Raw genomic sequence first — 23,611 nt, forward strand, 5'->3', positions numbered from 1 at the left:
AGCAGGGGAAGGGCGTGAGGAGGAAGGAGCAGCAAAGACAACGTGTGATGAACTGACCGCCACCCCCATTCCTCGTCCCCCTGTGCCGCTCAGGGGTAGGAGGTACAGAAATCAGGAGTGGAGTTGAGCCTGGGAAGAAGGGAGGGGTGGAGGGAAGGTGTTTTAAGATTTGTTTTTATTTCTCATTACCCTACTCCAATTTGACTGGTAATAAATTAAATTAATTTCCCCAAGTTGAGCCTGTTTTGCTTGTGACAGTAATTGGTAAGTGATCTCCCTGTCCTTATCTCAACCCATGAGTCTCGTTAAATTTTCTCTCCCCTGTCCAGCTGAGGATGGGGAGTGATAGAGCGGCTTGGTGGGCACCTACTGTCCAGCCAGGGTCAACCCACCACAAAGCCACTCTTACACATACTGGATACTAACACAAGCATCATTCCCATAGAAACATGGGAGTGAAAAGCAGGAAGATTCTCCTTGCAACAAGATTTAACTGAACCAGTCTGGGGAAAAAAAAAAGCCCCATTTTTATCTGTTCTTTATGTAATAGTATTTGTCCTTCTATAGTGATAATGCACATTTATTATAAGCATGATTTATTTAGGCATAATGTAGGTGTCAGGCAGAGAAAAAAATCTGCTTAAAACTCTATGTCTATGACAATGACAGATGAGACAAAAGAACACCATAAGTGAAAATAACCGATGGCCGTAATAGAACAACAAATGAACAAACAAGAGACTTAAAAATATCTACATACTGCAGCACTTTTTCCTGGAAAGTTGAAGAAGGCATCAGGTCCATACTTCTGAGGCATGTGTTTTAACACAGACAATAACTTCCCAGCATGTGGTGGCTGACAAAGAGAATTATTACACTTGTAAATAAATAAAACACACCTATGAGAAAGAAAAGACTATACACACAAAAAATGAATTTTGACAATTTTAAAGCTTTGCAGATGGTTGAGTAATACTCTGCTAAGACACTTAGCACTTTCAATAAACAACATTAACAAAGAGTCATGGATACCTTCACACAATACGCAGTAGGTGCACTGAAATACAATTGATTTGATAACTAAATTAAGGACTTAAAGGCCAGAGCCACTTTCATCCAGCATAAACTAAACTGATCCTGAATGTTGGTTCCTTCCTCTATCTGTTCATTCCCATCAGCACTATCATATGCGTGGATCTGCAGTGAACTAAAGACATTTAAGTGATCTAGCTGAAAACTAATTCAGGAAAAACAAATGCAAACCAATTTTCAGTTACAGCAGTTTTGGCTTGTGGCTGCGTGAAACCTGTGCCAGTACAAGGAAGGTGGGGAATACCTTGCAAAAGGGAGAGGGAGGATCAGCAGACAGGACTATTTTCACCAGGACTACAGTCATATACTAGATTAAAGTGTCTTTGGTTACATATATCCCTTCATATAAGCCCATGGAGAAAGATTCAAGTCTCAAGGGCAATTTGGAGCACCTAAACTGAGTGCTCAGTTAGTGTGAATACTTAATGCTTCCCACCACCACCCTAATTCTGCATTGATTTTGTCATAATACTCAGCAACTATAAACTCCTATATGAGCTCACAACAACACAAGTACAGCAAATAGTGGTCATGAACAATTTTGTGCATCTTCTTTTACCACTTCATAACTTTCCAGTAGATCTATTTTTAAACTACAATTTCACACTTCTGATCTTTTCCTGAAAGTGCCCTTTTTCCGCTCTCGTAAGCAGCCATCCTCTGAAAACTAAGCATTGCATGATCTGTTACAAGTACTTCAGATGTACCAAAATTATAGTCAGATAAACAGTGCTTCATGAATCTGAATTAAAATTGAGTAAGAAACACTGAGAACTGCTCAGATGTCTTCAGCGCTATAGAATTCAGCTAGGTAATTTGTGTTGTAGCCAAATACTTTCTATCTTTACAGCACTGCTGATTTTAAGATTTATGGAGTTGTGCAACTCCTTAGCAATGCAACTGTGGCATTTTTCTTTTCCTTTCCTTTATATTCAGTCTTTAATAAAGAAAGGAAATTAAACATAAATAGCGGAGAGACAGGAAATGAAAAAGTCAATGTTACATAGAAAACTTTAATTCATCTATGGTTAAATATAGTCTGTATGTTCAATTATTAAGTTTAAACCCTCTATTATTTTTATTTGTGCAAGTTAAGTTCTCCAAAATTATTTATTTCAAAGGGTCTTTCAAATTTTGCTATATTATTTGTGCATACTGGCTTTTATACTGAATACATTTTTTTACATTATTTGAAGTTGATAGAGAAACTGTGCTACCTTTTCTCCACACTAGGCAGAGTATTTAGAGATACAGGAGCTGAATTAAAATTCAAAGCAGGTAAATTTAACAATTTAAATTGTTAAAATAGTTCCCAATTCCAGCAAACAACAATCCTGTGTTAAAGAAAACTTTATCTGGTGGCCTTTACAACACACACGTTTTACTTTAGGGAAGGAGGTTCTCAACAGTAAAAGGAGACCCTCTTTTCCCTTTCTAGTTCACGCAGGAACAGGAGAAAACACATGATACGATTTTTCAGCTGGAGCTTATTTCCTTCATTTCAATTTCTGCCACAAATTCTCACTTCCCTAACTAGATAAACTTTTTCAATCTTCAGGTAAAGAACAACAATGTAAAAATAGGAGCACACTGAACTTCCTGTGTAGACATTTTTTATTCATTTCTCCCTTTTGTCTTCAAAAAAAATTTTTCCTTCAATTTCACATAACTGGAATTACAAAAATAAAAACGTGCATAAAAACACTTGCTTGAAGTCACCATATTATTCCCAGGTGTTCAAAAAGACCAATCCAGTCTACAGATCCAGAAGGAAATTTAATTTCATCACTATTCTACTCTCTGTATTTTAATTGCTTGCAGGTAAAAAGATTCATTGATATAATATCAGAAAGCATCCTGTATTTCTTGGTACATTTAAAATTTGTTTACTATCAAGGTTATCGAACACCCTTTTAACTTGTGAACATTAGGAAAAATACAAGCAACACTACAAAAATGATTTCAGTTTTGTGTTTTCTTTTACCCATCTCCCTTTTTCTCCTTGAAGCTTGCTGAAGAATAACTTTAGCTCTCGAACTGTCAAGTTATAGCTAGCCAACACACCCAGCATATCCACTAAGAGATCTGAAAAGAAAAAGAACAGCAATATAATTGCTTAATAAAATGCAATGTCAAATTTCTGTCACTTAATAAAAGTTTCCATGAGATTTTACATAAAAGGAATACAGTTTGAGTCATACATTGGATGAAACTGTACCTGCAATCATGTTGTCAGCTCTATCAATCCTCTTGAGCACTTGTTCAACGAGCCCCACTTCTGTGCATGCTTGTAGATTGCGTATACTTTTCTTCAAGATTGCTGTAAACATGCTCCACACCTCAGCCTGGCAGGTGATGTCACACTTGTCCAGCAAGTCTACCATGCAGGTGATGCCCTCTCCTTCTTGGATGATAAAGTTCATTTCCAAGTCAAACCGGCCCCCAACAAGCTTTCAGACAAAAGATTAAAAAAAATCTTAAGAAAACTGTATCAAAGTACCATTCCATGTTTAAAGTTATTCATTCTGCGAGAAGAAAGCTATCAAAGACATAAGCTAAAAACACCAATATTAATATAATCAAGTCTTATTCTTCCTCTGTTTCAATTTCTGTTGAGTAACTTCAACAAAGGTGCTCCTAAGGTGTCACCTACTATCAGACAATTGCTGCAGAAGAACATTTGGGTAGTTTAAGATACAAGTGTCCTGAGCTGCCCCATACAGCTGAAAAGTGAAAAGACCAAGTGAGTATTCCAAAACAGGTGAGAGAGCCAAGTCAGCTAAGATGGTGTGGAGAGGCCCTAAAAGCCTTCCTTCGCATGTGCTTAACATTCCTCAAATAAGAGGGCAATTCTAGCCAAAAGGAGTTGATGCACCTCAGAAATATTGCCACTTACAAACACTTAAGAGTCATTCCTGAGATATTGAATAAAGCTGCTTAAGTATTAACTGCCAGTTTCATTAGTAGCCACAGGTACTAAAAGGAAGCAAAGGCTTGCTACATTTGCATGAATGTGAAACAGCAGCACTGTTTGAAGTCTTTGACTATGCTTTGGCTAAGGCACCTAAATCCTGTAATATTTCAGGTCTCCTAGATGCAGGGTTTGTTTGAACATACACTGAGTAACTAACCACATATGCACGTGCCAAGAATGTGGAGGGGGGAAGGAAATAACCTACTTCATTCTCATTTGTGTACTCAATAAAACAAAAATTCCAGTTGAAAGGAAGATTGATTGTACTAACCTAACTCCTCTACCCCAATTCCTCCCCTCCACTTTTTAAACTTCTTTTCGACTTTAGAACTGTATTAAACTTAATGCTTGCCATAATACCCATTATATATCAGCATACAAATAGGAATTCAGATAGCACTGACTCAAATGATCAAAATGGGCTCATGATCAAAAGTATTTCAGCTCATTCTCACTTCTACAAGTTTGTCTAATGAAAGACATTATTTCTGTCCTACATGGTGTTCCTTTCACAGGCTTTGACCATTAACAGCTTCGGTACTGTCACTTGTCGAAGTCACACCATGTCAAAATTGCCCCAAAATACATATACTAACTTGCTTCCATATTAGATCCGACAGCTTCTCTCAGCTAGTCAGGATCTGAAGATAAACTTACCTAACGGAACAGAATATGCGCTCTTCATTAACTACTGAAATTACCATACATTTTCCTCAAGTGTCTAAATCTTGTCACTTTGAAGAAGCAATCTTTGGTCTTCTGGGCATAAATCAGTAATGCCGAACACCACAAGAAGCAGAGAAAGTTACTGCTTTTATGACAGAATAGACAATGTCTCATGGCAACAATTTCTAAATAGTAATTTACACTTTTCCATTTTCTCCCCTCTTGGTCATGAAAAATAATTATGCAATTTACTCTCAGATGCTTCCTTAATATCTAGGGAATCCGCATGAACTGAATGGGGAGACTTGAATTATATTCCCAGCTTCTCTATATCAACTCACACTGTCAACCCAAACAAATCTATCAAGTCATTATCATGCTCCAAGCCTCAGTTTTCCCGCTTCCATAAGATGGAGCAGAGGTCTTCCTCAAGAAAACTCTGTAAGGCTGAATTCAAGGGAGAACGCTGAGCAGAATGTATTAACACAGAATTATCGCAAAACAAATGCAAAGAAAAAAGTACACCCCCCTTAAAAAAAAAACTGAACAAAACATTTGAAAACATAAAATACATAACCAATATTACACTTTATTTTACACCAAATTTATCATCCTCTACAAGACTGAGGTATTCCTCAAGAAGCCACTCTCTTTCTCACCATCAAGGTAAGAAACAAAGAAAATACCACATTCCGTGTACAGACAGAATAGCTGAAGGTTAAATTCTAGCCACAAAGTTAGCTAGCCTGCTAATTCTTAACAAGAAATTCAACTCTCTATGCATTTAGTTTTAACTATCAGCCAACCATCAATTATCACACCAAAACCATATACGGCAACTAGAGGTGACCTTACCTTCACCCTATAGTCTACACCACCAATCTTTCATTTTTGGCTAGATACACTATTATCAGTAACCAGCCATCCAGGAAGCTGTCAAATTAGGTTTCCAATCTAATCTGCAAACATAAGCATTTCAGCAAGTACATTCTAGAAATAATATGCTATGGTAGAAATAATTACCATTTTAACATTTCCTTTAAGGGAAGTGAGAACAAAAAAATTGACAGAGAAAGCAATATACCAAAGGCACAGTGCAGTTGATGTACTATATGTATGCATACCCATTAGATACACATAAGCAAACATACACCCCTCAGTATTTCATATTAACCCTTTCTAATGGTGATTTGAAACTGATCAACCTTCAAAACACAAATTTGTTTCCAATGACAGGGATCATAATCCAGGTCCATGCATTGGCTAGTTATTATCTGAGCTGCAGTAATGGCTGTGCACAGCAAAATGTAATCTTCCCAAATGTCACAGTAAGTTATGAATATCTGAGCAGCTTAATGCACCTTACTAGCCATGAAGTGTGAGAATGTAATCTTATTACCTTTTTTATGGTTGTATTTTTTTGAATAATGTAGCCTTTGAACTGATGTATAGTCTTTCCTTGCACTTTAGCATGATTTGGTCTCCTATGTTCCACAGTACATTTTTCAAAATTCTCCAATTCAACGTATTTTAAGTCCTATGCTGAGCTGCATAAACAATCTTTATAGCAACCTACAGGGTGGCATAACGTTTTCTTTCTTCAGCATGTAAGTATAAGCTTACAGGAATGGTTTTAAAGTGCAGTATTCAAAGTATTCAAATATAGCCTCACAAATTTTACATTTTGCCAGTTACATTTACCTTCAAAAAATATATAAACTAAACCAATAGTTAGAGCTTTTTGGTAAAATGTTTCTACATTCAGCTGACTGAGAACAGGGAGAATACTTTACAGCAATTTTTAACTACACGCTCAGAGTGTGTGATTTTTTTTTCCCCCCCCTTAGAGAACAAAACTAATGAGAAGTCAACATAATAATATTAATTTTAAGTATAAAATAGCACTACATCACTTCTAAATAGAAACAAAAAGCCAGTCTAAACACATGAAACTTCTCTTTGCAATGAACCTTTCATCTAACATAAAATGGGAGAAGTGATCCAAGATATAAAAGATATGGTGCACTCTTTGGGTGAACAACTACTGAACTACAATATGCAGAAAATAGCTCAAAATAAACATAGTCAAGCTTCGCTTTCCTGAAAGATCATGATCTAGGTTATTAATCTAATTTAAAGTCATTTCTCCCAGTGGCAGATATAAAATATTTCAAAAGCTTGTAAGAAAATGTGAGGAAAAGTATTTCAATCAACTATAACAGAAAAAAAAGAAATCAAGTCCAGGACCACAATCAGCATTTCTCCTGGAAAAGCCAAATTGGCTATACTTGGGAGAACTATAGGGCTGGATCTCCACAGTTTTATCTGAAACCTCTGAAAAAGCCTTCACTTCTACAGAGCTTCTTCATCCTTCTGGTTACTAGATAACCTACACATCAAGACAAACATACTTGTTTTGTTCCCTAAAGCGAGGATGAAAGAACTATTACTAACCAAGGAAACTATGACCTCCGTTTTCCTCAAAATGTTGATTTTGTAATCTCAGAATTGTTTCTTTAGCATGTCCAAAACAACAAGTAAGGACAGTGCCTATCCAATGCAAAATGCCAATCCCATGGGAAAAAAAAAAAAAGTCGTCAAATAGGCCAGTTCTATCTCAGTGGAAATTTTAAAAGTTTATGCTCAATAAGAACCTGCAAAGCTGTATGTAGAAAAGCTGATAACTGCCCAAAATCCTCTACTCATAACAGTAAGGTACTTATTTGTATAAGTCTTGATAAACATAAAGAAAAACGTGCTGAAGCGAAACTAGTTGCCATTTCAACAATTAAAGGTTTGATATATACCCTACATTTTACTTCTGTTCACAAAATAGCTATGTTATCCAAAATGGTCCTCCTCTTATTGCAATTTTACATCATGTCAGTTGACCCAAGGTTAAGGAAAAAAAAAACAAAAATATCAAACAAACAAAAAACCCCCCGTGTTTTTCATCCCTCAATGATGAAATCTGAATGCTGCTTCTGGAGAACCCAAACACAAAAAAATATAATATTCTTTGCCTACATTTACTCATATCTTCCACTAAAGTAATACACCACATCCTGGACTCCATCCCCTTTCACATATTCAGAAACTCAAAACAAATTTATTGATTATCAAAAATACATGCCAAAGATTTGGGAAGTGTAAGAACTAAGATCTCTTTAGGGCAAGGATCTCATAGGATCATGAGTGATCCCAAGCCAGTCAAATCCTCTGAGGGCACACAATAAACAGTGAAAGTCAACACCATGGTACACATCCTGGGTGGGATAAAAAGATGGTTCTGATTTGGAAAAGAGGAAAAAGGTGGCAAAAAAGAATAACTCATACATACTAATTTGCAGCAATCCATTCTCTGCCCTTCACCCCCCACTCTTCATGGGGGGTGTGCAGTCTTTTTTATCATTAACACAACACTTGGAGGTGGGAATATATTAAAATACAAGTCCTAAGAGGAGATTTGGTAGGAAAGTCTCTTGATAGTTTGGATCAGTATATCAAATAGTGACATTAGCATGAATGTCAAGTCAGTGAAATCATGACAAACAGGGCTCAGGCCCAGAGATGTTACAGGGAGGCAAGAAAGGGACAGAAAAAGTCTGGATGTCAACCTTTTTTAATTCAATGTATTGCCACTATATCAACCATAATGCAACCAGAAAAACTAGACAAAGCACAAAGAACTGTGGGAGGACCCACTCATGAAAGGCAAGGTCATAACCTTCCAGCAAGACACAGATGATTTAAAGCCATTTGCTACCTTAGCAGTAGCTCAAAGTTTAAAGTAACATGAGACCATGAATATGCAAGTGACCAGCGACTCTTTCACAGACAGAAAGATTCTACTCCAGCCTCTTCCATAAGCATCCTCTTTAACCTTGCTCCAACTTTGGATTTGCTTTCTTCCATGTCCCCCCCCCCAAAAAAAAAAACCAAAACAAGAAAAAAACCCACAAACAACCAACCAAACACAACAAAAAATCCCCAACAATCAAAGAGCAAACAGGTATTTCTTGAGCAGAAAAGCACAAACTTTTCCTGCTGGTATCTCAGGCTGAAGTCACCAGTTTCACCCCCATCCAACACTACCCAATATTACACTACAAAAAAAGAATACTAACAGTAGTCATGTCTGCTGCTTTGCTTTCTAAGGGTTCATTTTAAACCAGGCATATCAATAGTGGCATTGCACAACAACATTGCACCCACTTTAACCTTGATGCTTTCATATGATTCTGTTCAATACTGTTACTAACTATGATCAAAGCTGGATCATTCAGGAAAAATCACTCCTATTGATTCCCTTCATAGTGATGTAACATGAATGTTCTGTATTAAAATAAAATTTCTTCAAGTCTGTCTCTCGTTTGGAAAACTGCCTAAAAGTAAATTTAACAAGCACCCACAAGGTGTTAAGAGTCTACTACTGCCACCTAATGTTGTATTTGAAACCGTAAGCCCAGCATTGCACGTTTTTAATATAGTGTCTCAGCACAGTATAATTCTCTTCCTCCCCGAGACAACTTTACATCAGCAGCTTATAACTTATACTCTGTCACAACAAAGAAGAAAGCCGTATCTCCAGGAAATAAGATTGGAAAAGATTTCAAATTAGCAGAAAAGTTTACATTTAAGTATTGGTTTATATAAAACCAGAGTTTCTTCAACTTTGCAACTGCTAACTACAGAAGGCACACAATTTACCCAATTTACGCAGGAAAGAGTAGCAAATATCTCCTATCCAGTTAATCTGGGACATAACACAGTTCATTAAAACTTTTCTTTAAAAAGGCACTGAGCTATGTCTATGTATACATTAAAATGACTCTCTCAGCCAAAACAACAAATGTAAAAAAGCAAAATTCTTGTCCCAGCAGGTACAATATATCTGAAGCATCCTTATGGTGGTGACACTTACCTATGGGTTTCTCCTTCCCAACAGAAGGGGCAAGGCGGGGCGGGGTGGAGGAGGGGGGGTGGGAACACACCAGTTTTAAAAGATCATTATGCTGTAATCAATGATGCTGTATTTACCCTAGCTAATAATCTAGTATTTTCACTCTGATTGCAAGCATTTTTACGTCAAATTAGTTCACTAACACAATTAGTTCAGTTTGTAGTGTGCAGTTAAAGCCCCAGTGCAAGCAGAGCAATGCAAGGAAGAATTAGCTCTACACAATGTTTTTAAACACCGGGGCAGGAGGAGTGGCACTATGAATTTCAGATTTTATAGATTTTGGGTTTTAATCTGTTTTAGAAAAAGCTTTTAGAAATTTTTTTTAGAAGTACTTACTAAAAAATGAAATTCAATCTCTATCTTATAAAGGGAACAATCCCAGTTTTAAGCAAAATGACTGGCAAAGTTAAATTTTATCCTACAACAACAAACAAAAAAAAGACCAAAAAATCCTACATTTATTTTTACAGTTTGGTATCCACTCAAAAAAAAAAAAATTATCTCAGTACAAACGTTCAAATTAAAAACAAATACCACGCCCGAACTCAAAACAGTTACAGCACTCCATATCACCATGTACAGTGTTTCTAGCTTCCCTTCTGGAAATTCAACAACAGATTCCAAAAATGAAAGACATAGACAAGTCCAATATTAGGACCCTCCTCCCAATCTTTACTGACCCATCAAAGAGGTGGGACAGCTGCTATAAAAAGAAGGATTGCCAAGAACATGACACAAAACACGAGTACTAGGGGCCCAGGGAACCACACTCTTACCGAGACCAAACAGTGGATATACCCAGCAAACCTGCAGGCCATTGGACAAGTTCAGAGAAGAAAGCAGGAGACAGTATAAAACTGATTCTCTACCAGCTTTTGTCCAAAGCACGACACCGAGCATAGAGGCCCTTTGCTCCTGAGGAGGCCATGCGATTATAAGCTTTATTTCAAATCCCTAAAGAAACAAAGGACTGCCAAGTTGATTTTCTTGCAAATCAAACAATTTCAAGACAAAATTTCAACACACTTCAAATAGCAGCTGAAGGCATATTTACAAAACTTGGCAGTTTTCCAATTTTGGCTTATATTACAGATCTCAATAACTATTAACTAGATAGATATAGACTATATCTAAATCCAGCTGAAATTCGTATCTTTCCAGTATCTGTATTAATAGCATTAAATTCTGGTTTTGTTTTAATTAACTTTTTTCAGTGTACTTTAACTTGTGATACCGTTTAAGACATACAAGAAAGATATGACTCCAAGAGATGGTTTAATAAAATGCAAATTTGTAGCTCCATACAGGAAATGAAATATCCTAAATCTTTACATCACATCAGATTCATATGTGCATTGAAAGCAAATAAATCATTTAAACCATGATACAGAGAACCTTTTTAAATTTGCATTTACCTACAGTAAATACTGCCATGTTCTTTAATAGCTTGCTAGTGCAATCTTAGCAAACTAATGATTTATGGTTTTGACATTTTAAAAATCAGAAATCTGTCATTTTATGACATCCAGTAGAACGTCAGCTAGAGTTACATTACTCTGAATTTAAACTCAAATACATGAAACACACATAGCAAAGTACTGTACCATACTGTCCATTTCATTATCCCAGCACATCCCTCCCCTTCCTACACTTCTAAAAGTTATCTAACATTTTTACTTGAATTTACAAGAACATTAAAAACAGATTTTTTTCAGGATCCAGACACAAGTGACTTCATCAAGCACGTAACTTTTTGTCAAGTCTGGAAATATCACCCATCAGCAAATAAAAACAATCTGCTATACGCTGAGAGAAACATACTAACCATACCTCAGCCACCACGTTGCACAGGTCTGCATCCTGTCCTATCTTAATCCTTCCCCTCAAGGAAGGAGTCCAAAAGATAACATTTCTAATATCATATGAATCAACAACAAGTCCAGAGCGGGGAACAAACCATACAGTCAGGATGACTTTACAGACAATGCCCTGCTTGCACCTACCTCCATCAATCAGGACATTCACATTGTATGCCGCAAGCAGAAGCAAATTCATTCTGCCCATAAGCCAAGTCAGAAAAAAAAAAAAAACAACTATACAACACTGACACCACGCCTGAGCAAATATAACTGTAAGTTGATACATATACTTAAAAATAAGGGCCCACAGAGATGCTAGACAGGTAGGTTAATATGAGCAAAGTAGATTGACTCCACCTGCCAGAGAACAGTCTTCTCTTGCAATGACTAGCAAAAGAAAAAAATTTCAAGTCTAATAATACATTTGGATACTCCTAAAAAAACACTTACCTGAAACAATTTGCCCAGGCTTTCCTGTATTTAAATTACATTCTCTAACCTGCTTAGTATTCAGCATCTGAAAAACTAACAGCTAGCTTTTTTTTCTTTTTTAAATTACTTAAATGTAAAAGATTACCAAAGATATCCGTTTTTCTTCAACCAAACTGGTGTGCAAAGACAGCAATAGTAATTCAATAAGAAAGCATTTTAAGATGCTTCCTTTAAATATTTAGTCTTATTAATTATTGAATTTATTTCAATTTGACAAGGAAATCACAGATATAGTAAACTCCTTCCAGTTATAAAGAAGTACAAACAGTTACACAATTATTCTTATGTATACCACATAGACTGAACAGGAATACTTTTAAAAATATATATACCCACAGTAGGTTACTAATGTACAATAATATATTAGATTTGACCTTCTGAAAATTGCAGCTTCCTAAGCTAAGAAAATTAGAAAAAATGTAAAGTAAATAATTCTCAAAAAGTCTCCCAGTGCATCAAAGTGAGGTACGTGCACCCCAGGGGGCGTGCAAGACAATCCTCTGGGGTGTGGAAAGAAAATATTTTTTGTATCATTACTATATAAAATTTAAAAATTAAAAATAGTTTTTATTTTATCTTTATCTCACCCTTTTTAATTTCTATTTTTGTATGGTTTATAATGTACATAATATACTAATACAGCAGTACAGTTATATAATTTATAAATAAATAGTTATACATTTATTGGGGGTGCATGCTCAAAATTTTTTTACTGATGGGATGTGCAATCAATAAGGTTTGAAGACCACTTCCCCAGATGCTAGAGAACAGACAATATATCCCAATATTTTTCTACAGAAACGATACATCTGTCTGGTATTTTACAGTGAAGTGGGGGTGGGGGGAAGGAAGCCACCACTCTTTACAGAATCTGAAGTTTGCATCCTGCAAGTCTTATACAAGCAACCCTTCACATAACTTCATAACTTTTGACTTAAATTGGATATCCACTTTGCAATACTTGCAAAGTACATTATTAAAAAACTGCGTAACAATGGAATTCTAGGAGTAAAACAAGGTTATGTGTTTATTCTAGGAAACATGTTTGAAAGTGTTTTGCCAGCTTGTAGAGACTAGGGGATAACAGCTACAACTAAGGGACAAAGGCGAAAGGAACAAAGGAAATCACAGAAGAGGAACAAAACAGAACATGTTCCAAACATGGAATTGAATAGCAAAGAATAACCTTAGACGAGGAATAAAATGAATCTCAAAAAGCCAAGAAAGAATACAAGATCAACTGAGTAATCAGTTTACTTACAAAGCTCTGGCAGGTTTTATCAGATTTAACAACCATAATGTTAAGTATTTCCTCTCCCACTGAAAGTCACAGCCCTCATATAGCACATGCTAGAAGCAAATGTGTGCCAGCTCCTCAATTGCCATCACATTTCATAGCTCAGCAGATTAATTGCAGAGAATTTCAGCACAACTAAAGGCACCGGGTTACAAATTCCAACAGAAACCAAGAACCAGCACATCTGTTTCTGTCATTTCTGACACTGCCTCGATCCAGAACAGCTGGAAAAGACCGCACTTGCCTTCTCAGAATTGGCAGAAATTGCTGCCACAGCTAAAACAGAGACGGTTAAGAGTTTGGATGTAAGAAATACTAAATGACATGCTACAGGAAATGTAACATGCAGTTTTCTCTGTTGTCATTTTTTAAATTTTCTGTAGCTATGATCAACATGGGAGAACCATGCAGATGATCCTGGCTAGAATAGAAGGGTGTCTAAAATAAACAACAAATATATTTAAAAAAAAATATATTACTGGAAGTCAGTGTATTAAGTGTATTGAAATAATAAGTATCTTAAAGAAGGAAAGCACAAGACTCAAGCGGTATATCAAAAGGATTACAAGATTCATTTTCTTACCAAACAGCAAATCAGTAATACTTGACTGAGCTCAAAGACCCACTACCAGCGCTGGTGCTCAATTCCTCTTTTCAATCTAAGCCATGTCCGCACACAAGAAGTCTAGCCAGCACATCCATACTGCTCATGGGGGCAACAGCGAAGCCAGGGATCAAACCCACTACAGTCACAACTATGTTCAGATGACCTCCATCCACCTGGGCTTTTATAACAGCAAGACTGCCATTACTAAACTGATGATTTCTAGTAACTACACCAGAAGAAAAAGGTGCCTTTGTGAGAACAGATACATCAGTAAAGCCCCCACGACTAGCCCATTTTTTCTTTCATTTCTTTCAATTCCCACAAAGCAATACTGAAAGCAAGGACAGAAATGTGACTCTGCCACTTAATGTTTGTTACAAGTGGCTTACATTTCTATGTTTGCAAAAACATTTTGAAGCCTCCCACCCCCCGCCCCGATTTGCCACAACAGTTTTCTGTTTGGTTGGGGTTTTCCCCCCCCTATTACAGAAGCTACTACTATTACTCTAAGGCTCTACCCCACCTCAATTTGTCTCTGTCCCATTGCATATAGGCAATGACTGAATGGAAACTGTCTCCAAAGAATAGTTACAACAATAAAGGAGAGGGAAAAAAAAAACACACAACACACAAAGAAACAAACAAGACAAAGACTACTAGTGTTGCATATGTTATCACTATCACCTACAAATATACCCTCCTGTTTATAATGTCCCCACTCTTCTCCTGGTAAGTGCTTCTCCTAATAAATTCCAGTTGCTCTCTTGGTCACCCTGTATGACAACTCTCTTCCCCCGTGGCTTTTTCCATTTCCATAGAAAACAACATAATTTTGACTTAGCTATATGACATCTGCCTGTACATTAGCTAAGCAGCTCTACCCATCCAGTTTATGCCACAGTTTCCCAATTCCTCTGGGAGAGCCACCTCCTACATAGTCCAGCGTGCAAACTATTTATGCAACATGCCATATGCATAGAGGGGGATTATGTTATGACCAAGCTCATTTTAACTGTTGACCAGAGCTGCAATTGAAGTTACACCTAAAAAGACAAAAGCATCCTCAATTAATACAATTGCAACCTATGTTCTGTTTGATCTTTTTAATTTTGCAATCAAATACTACCAAAAGCAACTGTCAGGTATTCTTCAGAAAACCTGGCAAGACCCTCCCACTCCCCTCTGACTGACTGCAGTTTAGACTGGAGGAAAGCAACAACTGTTAGACAAAAGGGTTTTGAATTACAGATTGAAGCAAACATTTAGCCAGTAAAGCTAGCATTTGCTAAGGCTTGGCCTCCAATATTTTCAACTTAAAAAGAATTTTTTTAAAAACCAAATTCAACAGATTTTTTTAAAATTCCGACAAAAACACAGCACTAATGGAGTTCTCAACATTCCTTCATCAACACTGTCACGTCACGTATTCGGAGTTCTAAGGCAAAAAGGCTTGTTCTGGAATGACTACACTCATAAGGATTTAAGAATTTAGAAGGATGCTTAAAACACCTTCCACACACACAAATCTCTGAATCAAAACTAAATTATTATCCTCAAGTGATAATACACATAACTAGAAAAAGGCTACATCCAAATAATGTAGGAGTATGTGAAATGGTGTTTCTTAGAATACTCCTTTCTCTGTGAAAAGTGTGATTAACGGAACAATAAATCTTGCTTCAGTGAGACAGTGAAGGAAAGAACATCTGCCACTGTGAAAAGCTACTCAACTTGAACACAAAGAAAGTATCATTATAAAAGGAGAGGTTAATGCCATAAAAACAAAGAACAGTATAATCTTTTTAGCAAAATCTTCTATTTCATTCAGTATCCAAATTATTTTCCGTTTTTTCTCTAGTGTTAACAGCCACTGTAGTCCTACATAATTTCCTTCAAATTCTATAAGTAGTAAAAACCCACAATGATAAAAGAACAAGTAACCATCTTCCTAGTTTCTTAAAATCTGTCCCTCCTATAAAAATTGTATTTATTTACTAAAACAAGTTTCAAAGAAAACCTGTAACATCTATCATAGTCGTGGATTCTGAGACTGCAAGGGTAACTACAGAATTTATAAATAAAACACCCTGTGAAAATGATAGAGGGCTTCAATATTTTTCGACTAAACAAACAAATAGAAAAATATCTTTGGCTTATATCAAAGTAAACCATTTTTATTTCAATTCTAAACCTGGAGATTCAGTGAAGCCTCTAACAGAGGAGCTCTTTCATTTTCTTTCCTTCTACTGGCATGTTATCCCTAGAAACAAAGTTTTGCCAAGCAAATTCAGCACTATGAAGAATCCCAGATGCATTCCTCAATGTTTATCAAATCAAGCTCTTAGTAACACTATTTCCTCTGGCTTTCCACATATGTAGATGTTTACTTATAAGAGAAAGAGATTTCCCAATACAACAACAGAAAAAGTAATTACTACAAAAATCATGAAACAAGAAAAAAGTTTCAAGACAGCAACCCGATAACAGTATAAACTGCGGTCTTCTAGGTGTGAAGCCAAAGACCGGCACAAGTATCTCCATTATCTCACAGACATCAGAATTTCTTGAAATTCATGAATACATGTGCCTTTGGGGGGGGGAGGGAAACAAAAACCAGAACAAAAGCCTTTAATCTTAAAGTTTCCTTTTCCTTTCAATCAGTCTACACATTACCTTTTGTTCCAGTGTAACTTTGGAGAACAAAGCCAAAAGAGCACTACTATCATCTGCCCTAGCAAAACCACTGGTGTGTACATACATACTCTTCTTGCATGGCTCACCATACTTTTCCAAGTAGAAAGACAACTTTAAAGTGGTAGTTGCGACTTCATGAGATTAAATTACCATTAAAGTTATACCAACTTTATCTATACACTAAGCTTTAGTGGGTTTTTTTTGTCAAAGATTAAGACATACGGCACTGTTCAAAACTCCAGAGCTGTTATAATGTGCACATTTTTGTGTAAGGCATATCCAAATCCACTAGTTTCTTTCACACCACACATTCATCCAACTTAAAATACATTTCCCTACTCCCCTTAATTCTGCAACGAAGTATGCAGCTCACAGTATTTGTAGTTTTTCCACTCTTCTGTTTCTGCACAGAAAACATATGTCAAAAAAAATAGTCATTTGATCAGTACTACTGTTGCAGTTTTGGAATTCAGAAAATTCTTCCCAAAGCCAAGACAAATGCAAAAAGAAGTTTCCTGAAAGTTACAATTCCACAATCTTTTCCCACCACTTTGGAAAAACCAACTACAGGGGGGAAAAGAACATTGCTAACTGAAATTGATACGATCATTGCCACATTTTCTGCTGCTCATCATTGACTGAATTACGAACTTATCCAACACAACAGCCCTGGTTTCCTGCCATGTTACCCAGGAGACACCTGAGGACCCTACAGCTCTTAGACTCTTCGGTTGTGAAAGGGCTGCAACAGATGCACTGAAACTGCAATCCTTAGGACTTCCAAACTCCCAGGCCAACCAGCTACTCTGAAACACAGAGTTCAGAGCTGCAGATTGCCTCGGCTGAGTCTCTCACAGACAGGAACAAAAAGCTCTGCAAAAAAAGAACTGCAAAAGTTTCCATGCTTTAAATCACTAGCGATCCATCAGATAAGCTGGCACAAAATCACAGAAGTATTTGATTATAGTGGTAACCCTGTCAGATTGTCACCACACATTTTTTCTAAACAGAAACATTTCTTTTTGTCAGAAAAGTCAATTCATCAATGGCTTGCTTCATTATAAAATTCTGAAGTGAAACAGTGAAAATAACTCATAAAAGGCTGTTGCATATTTAAAGCTTAATTTCTGTACTTTAAAAAGTGGAAGAATCCACAGTCTCATCTCTACTACTAAAAAAAAAATGTTAAAATAGGTATAGCAGAAATCAACTATTGCAAGCAATCAATCTCTCTTCAGGCTACACAATATCCTGTTGCAGGGAGGTATTACCAAAAGCACTTTTTTATAAAGTAAGGATGGTTTAAAATGGTTAAAAACAAACCTACATCAAACTTGAGAGATTCCGCACACAAAACAAACTCAAGTAAAAGTATAGCTATCCAGTGCTGCTACCTGTGTGCTAGTTCTTCTGTACAAATGAATGGTTCAAGCTTCTATTTATGCAGTTAAACTGTAATGTGACAGCAACCTGAGTAACTGAAAAAATAACCAATTTGCACTGTAAAGATTTAAAAGGGGAAATGATCAAATTCTATGTAATGTTCTCCCCCACCCCTTTTTTAATTAACCAATAATGGTAAGAAGCTTCATCCTGTCTCCAAATTCCTCTAAAACTTTAAGCAGAAAGTGTATGTGGCATTGTATTTCAAACTGCTATTGCCAATATAAAGTTAGTGCATTTCATTACATAGTCCCTCTTATTCTTTTCATAATGTCTCTTACAACTTTCAGAGTGTCTCGACATAGTATTAGTTTAATAACTACAAATAAGAGAAATAAAAGGAGGTATCAAAGAATTATTAGTGAAATGTCACATGTGGTCACATCCACAAGGAGACTTTTTTTTTTCTTTTTTAAAAATACTGATTAAAAAGTACTGTACCAGCAGGGAGGAATACAGATTGCAGAAAATAAGTTCAAAGAAGCAAACATGTACCTGATTCATTTACACACTGCTTAAGGTGTAGGTAAAACTACAAAGTCTTTAAACAGGTTTCCTAAAAAAAGTCAGTTTAATTTACATAGATGACATAATCAGGATGTAGTACATGAAAAACTGATACCACCAGCATACTATAAGCCTCTCTACTTTATACTCATGTTTGTTTTCCTCTATTATAATAATTTATTCACAGTTTATCATGAGAATATTTTTGCAGTGGACTCTAACAAAAAGCACACTCACTCCTACTTCACATTTCTTAAAAGTCACAGTCACTCATGTCTCCTAACATCATGCATTCTAAACAGTCAGAAAATTCTGCCATTTGAGTTTTTTACATTTTAAACTGATGAAAAACATTATTTAATTGGTAGTGAAAGATCCCCAACCACTTATTCTACACCTGCTTAACTTGATCCCTCCAAAAACTAAACTGGCTTGAAATCAAACACATAGGTCAGATGTCTTCTCTGCTTCTCAAAAAAAAGAAACAATTAATGCTGACAGCTGAATACAGGCATAGTGGTTGGAATCGCAGGTTAGCTGCTGTTTCAAGGAGTAATAAAATAATAAATTTCAGGATACTGCCTTCAAAAATTAATTACTTTCAGTAAGGTCATAATCCATTTTAAGTAGTTGATTAAGAAAAGAATAATAATTTGTTGTAACTAGGATAACATTGTTTCACAACTGGCAAATAGGATGGGAATGTTTACTCCAAAACCTACTTTCATCTCAGCTACAAGATATTATATGCATTGTTTCTGTTTGTACCTCTTCCTGGTTTCCTCTTCCGCGTACACTGGTACTTACTACTCCTAGCTTCATTCAGCTTTTCCATAAGTGTTCTTACAGAAGAAGTCTCCTTTGTACAGGCTTGTTTGCTCAGTGTGAAGTTGGGTTAGAAAACCAATTGTTCTTAGTCCCCCCTTTTCACCCTTAAATCATATCTGATTTAAATACCACTCATCCACATACATTATCATCCCAACACAGATGATTCAGTATCAATACACAAATGACAGAATTTCTTCTTTCACCATCAATGTTATCATCAAGTTGAAAATAGCCAAAAAGACTTTCAGAATCCTCCTTGCTCATCTCTCTCAGCCTCCAGTGGCTGCTATGTAATGCGTCATCTTGGACTGTAATTTGGCATCATTCTAAACTCTTTGTCTCTCTCACTTCACATAGCCAGAACATGTGCAAATCCTTCTGTTCCAGGTGAAGTTAAACATTCCAAAATGATACCTTTTAATTCAATTTTCCCAAAGGAAATTCAGCCAGAACTTTCTAATTTTTTTTTCTTTTTCCCCTAAAAAAAGGAAGAAACCCTGCTTTTCAGTTGGTTCTTGTCTTTAGTTTTCTCTACGTACAGTGCTGCATCCGCTTCTGGTTTTGCCTCCATTTTCTGGCAAGGTGCTTTTCTCAAGCACTTTAGTATCTTCTATTCTGTGCTGTCCTAATACTGCTTTCAGCAGTCAGTGATGGAACAGAACATACACGCAATCATAACTCAAGTTTCTTATTTGATCAAAGCTATAGTGATTTAAAAAAGAAAAAAAAAAAGCCTATAAAACACACAAAAGAAACATTGATCATAGAACCATTCCTAGAATTTGGAAGGGAACAGAAGTTTCCAGAGGAAATAGATTTTCTTCTGTCCTCTTGGTCTGATCTAATTGGAGCAGCCTGACTAAAGAATCTTTGTACAAAATCAATCTTTGAATACCTCCCCTAGATCAACTCATCAAGTTTAAAGCTGTCCTCATTTTCAGAGGCCTGTAATCTCTGCTAGTAATACTTAGCAAATACTTTCTTTGAGTGTTGTCTTAGCTTAACCAATTATAACAGTGGTGCTAGTCACTTCACTCCAGTTTTCAGACAACCAACTCTTGTTTTCATACCCATCTATCAATATTGATAACTCCTTCCTTGGGAGTTCATCTATGTCAGTTGTGTCCTCTTCCAGATGTCCCCCCCAGCTCCCCCAGACCATTCAGGTTACTACTCTTAAAATACCAACAAGAACAGTCTGAAATAGAATGTAAAATAACATATTTGCCTCTACTGTGCTGCAGCCCGCTACAAGTATTTCTGTAACCTTACTTCAGAAAGAAGACATAATACTCTAATCTCTTCCTCTTATTTTGCTCTTTTTCTTCCCATCTTGCATCTGAAATTACATAGTACACTCCTGAAAAACAGCACTGGAGCTTCCAACACTGTGAGTCTAGCTCAAAGAAAGAGTATCCTCCCTGTCTTAATAAGACTTTAACGTTTCTCCCAAGGCTCACTGTTTCTGTGTTGTTTGTTATAGACTGTCTGCATATGTCAAGCAGAAAACATAAACAAACTAATGAAACTCCCACAGAAAGACATTACAGAACAGAACACACTAGTGTGGATTAGTAGCAGAATGTTTTCTATAAAGAAAACTTTCATGGATCTTTGAGAAAAACAGAAGGAAATAAAGCAGCACAAAAAGGATAGATGTCTAAAAACTTTTTTTATCCTTTGGCTATTTAGAAACTCATTTTTAAGAAAGAAAAATTTGTGTAAACTAGCATCAAATCAATCTTCCCAAAGATGAGCAAGGATATCCAGAACATTTTTTCTCACACTTCAAAATAGTATAGTAATAGGTATTTTGTATATATTAATTCAAGATGTTGTCAGTTGTTTTTTGTTCTTTTTTTTTTCTCCTAGAAAGACAGCAATGTTAACCACTGCATCCTTACTCATAAGTCAGAACTATGCACAGATCTACTGCCACACAAAAACAAGACTGATGAGCACCATCTCATGGGCATTTCAGGTAACAGATTTTGAATAGAAAAAAGAACTTTGTGAATTCTCCAGTATATGGATCTATCTTCAAATAAATACATTGAAACTGAATGATAGACAAGCATAATTTCAAAGTTTCAGATGCTTAGATGTGAAAACATGGCACAAGTTAAGGACTTTTCTAAAAATTAGTCACTGCAAATGTATCTGACAAGAATGTTGTCACATCCACACAGAAAGAATTTTAGAAGTATTTAATCACCTAAAAGAAGTATTTATAAGCAGTTATGTACATACAATTAACCCCACCCCCATCCCAAAGAGTCCACTTTCTTGCACATGGACTCTAAAATAAGTTTTTAAAAAATAAGATGAGAGCAGTACCCTTTTAAACCAGTACGTAATTCAAAAAATAATTTTAAAAGCATGATTGCATACTTGTTTGTTTCTTTTCAACTTTACAATTGTCAATGAGATTCTAACCGATTGTTTACATTTATTCCTGCAGATCCCAGGATGACTCCTTAAAAACAGTCTTATGGACCATATTATTTTGAGTACTTGACATTTGACAATACAGTTCCTCTGTGACCTGAAATTTTACCCAGTAATAGTAATCCCTCAGAGAGAACATCCCCTTTCACTTGTCTACTAGTTCAGGTTACAAAGGCACTCCAGGTGCCTTTTCCTGTTGTAGCACATAACATTTTGATCTTTCTTCAGTTAATCAAAAAGTTTAATACCAAATAAATTTATGGACAACTAACCTCGTTAAGCACATTTCTGATAACTAAAAGTTTGTTCATTATGGTTTCTGTAAGATTTATTGGTAAAACATCTTGTAATAATCAGAGTTAAACTAGTTTTACTCCTTTGAGTGCTAGCTTTCACCAGCCCTGCACATCAAATGAAACTTTGCTTACTGGTTTTTATTTATTGGATACCACTAACAAACAAACAAACAAACTACAAAAAAAAAATTAATTACAGCATTTTAAGCATCACTGCAGAAATGAAATTAGAGTGAATGCAGATTCTGCTAGCACATAAAAAGCTGTTCCTGGCAAAGTACTCCACTACGAAAACTAGAGTGTTAATTCTACAGCAACAACATTTTTTGAAAAATATAAAGCACCGTTGTGTCCCTCCCTGCCCTGAACACAATCTAATCTAGCTCTGGGAAAGGCATTAATTAGAACCGCATGGTCTGCACCTAGCAAAGGAGGCCACAACTCTCCAACCAGACACTGTGTGTCACTTGCCCACACCACCTTCGCAATCATTTCACAGCAGCTGAGGGTCAAACCAGATCTCATATTTCCGATGCAGATCAGAATGACTCTGTATAATCCTTCTGAGCAAACCCCACAATGTTTCCTTGGCTTCCTTCCAAAACTCACTACAGTGATCTCTATGCACAGCCTTCTCGGCACTGAAGATCAGCCAGCTCCCACGCACAATATATTAGTACAGTAGCCAGTCTAGATCCTCTGGAATTGATATGGAGGAGGATAATATGTTATAAATTCTTGTTACCCAATTTGTCTTGTCACCACACGAATCTCTGTGAAACTATCAGGATTAAAACAGGTACCTTTTCCCAAGTTCACTTTGACCAGGACAAGTGTATAAACTCTCAATCAGTTGAAATAATTCTCCTACTTATGATAGTAGCTAAGACATAGCAACCCACCTGTAGAAATGCAGCACAGAAGAAACTATGTTTGGTGACCAACCCTGCCTATCAACAAGGGTTACCTGCCTGGCAATAAATATTTCAGCTTCATCTCAAGATTCACATCTCACATAAAAAAGTTAACACTTTTTTTAAGGGCAAGACACATTTTGTATGAAGCAGAACATAATTATCACAGCCAAGACACTTTTCAACGTCTTTCTGTTCCTGACCTAATCAGGCCCGTACCAGTTCAAATAGCACGTTACCCAGGTTTCCAGATTTCCCTAAACAAGATGAGAGATTACTGTAAGGCCAAACACAAAGTAAAGTTCCATCCAATGTATTGAGTCAATTTTAGCATCTTTGGTTGGGCTTTCTTAAGAGCACTGAATTTTCTTCCCTTTGCAATCAAAGCTGATGTATCATTTATTGTAGTATTTCACAAAACCCAGCTTTTTTTAGTTAGTCTACAAAGTTGAGCTGCACTCCATAAGACTCAATAGTACTCATTTTAGTACAGTGTTTCCAACATCTTCAAATCTCTAGCAGAACACC

At 36.3% G+C, this 23,611-nt stretch overlaps 1 protein-coding gene across 1 annotated transcript in view; it reads right to left on the minus strand.

Annotated features, from left to right (window-relative positions):
* The window catches only part of LRBA (LPS-responsive vesicle trafficking, beach and anchor containing), a gene marked incomplete at its 3' end in the record, with an annotated part of 85,887 nt that overhangs the window by 39,512 nt on the left and 22,764 nt on the right, over positions 1-23,611 (minus strand). Inside the window, exons 2-4 of the mRNA XM_009575982.1 lie at positions 3,311-3,542; positions 3,077-3,177; positions 761-856 (exon numbers count right to left, since the gene is read on the minus strand). Coding sequence (XP_009574277.1) covers positions 761-856; positions 3,077-3,177; positions 3,311-3,542 — 429 coding nt within the window. The remainder of the gene's footprint in view (positions 1-760; positions 857-3,076; positions 3,178-3,310; positions 3,543-23,611) is intronic.

This window comes from Fulmarus glacialis, unplaced genomic scaffold, assembly GCF_000690835.1.
Source record: "Fulmarus glacialis isolate BGI_N327 unplaced genomic scaffold, ASM69083v1 scaffold884, whole genome shotgun sequence".
Classification (NCBI taxonomy): Eukaryota; Metazoa; Chordata; class Aves; order Procellariiformes; family Procellariidae; genus Fulmarus; species Fulmarus glacialis.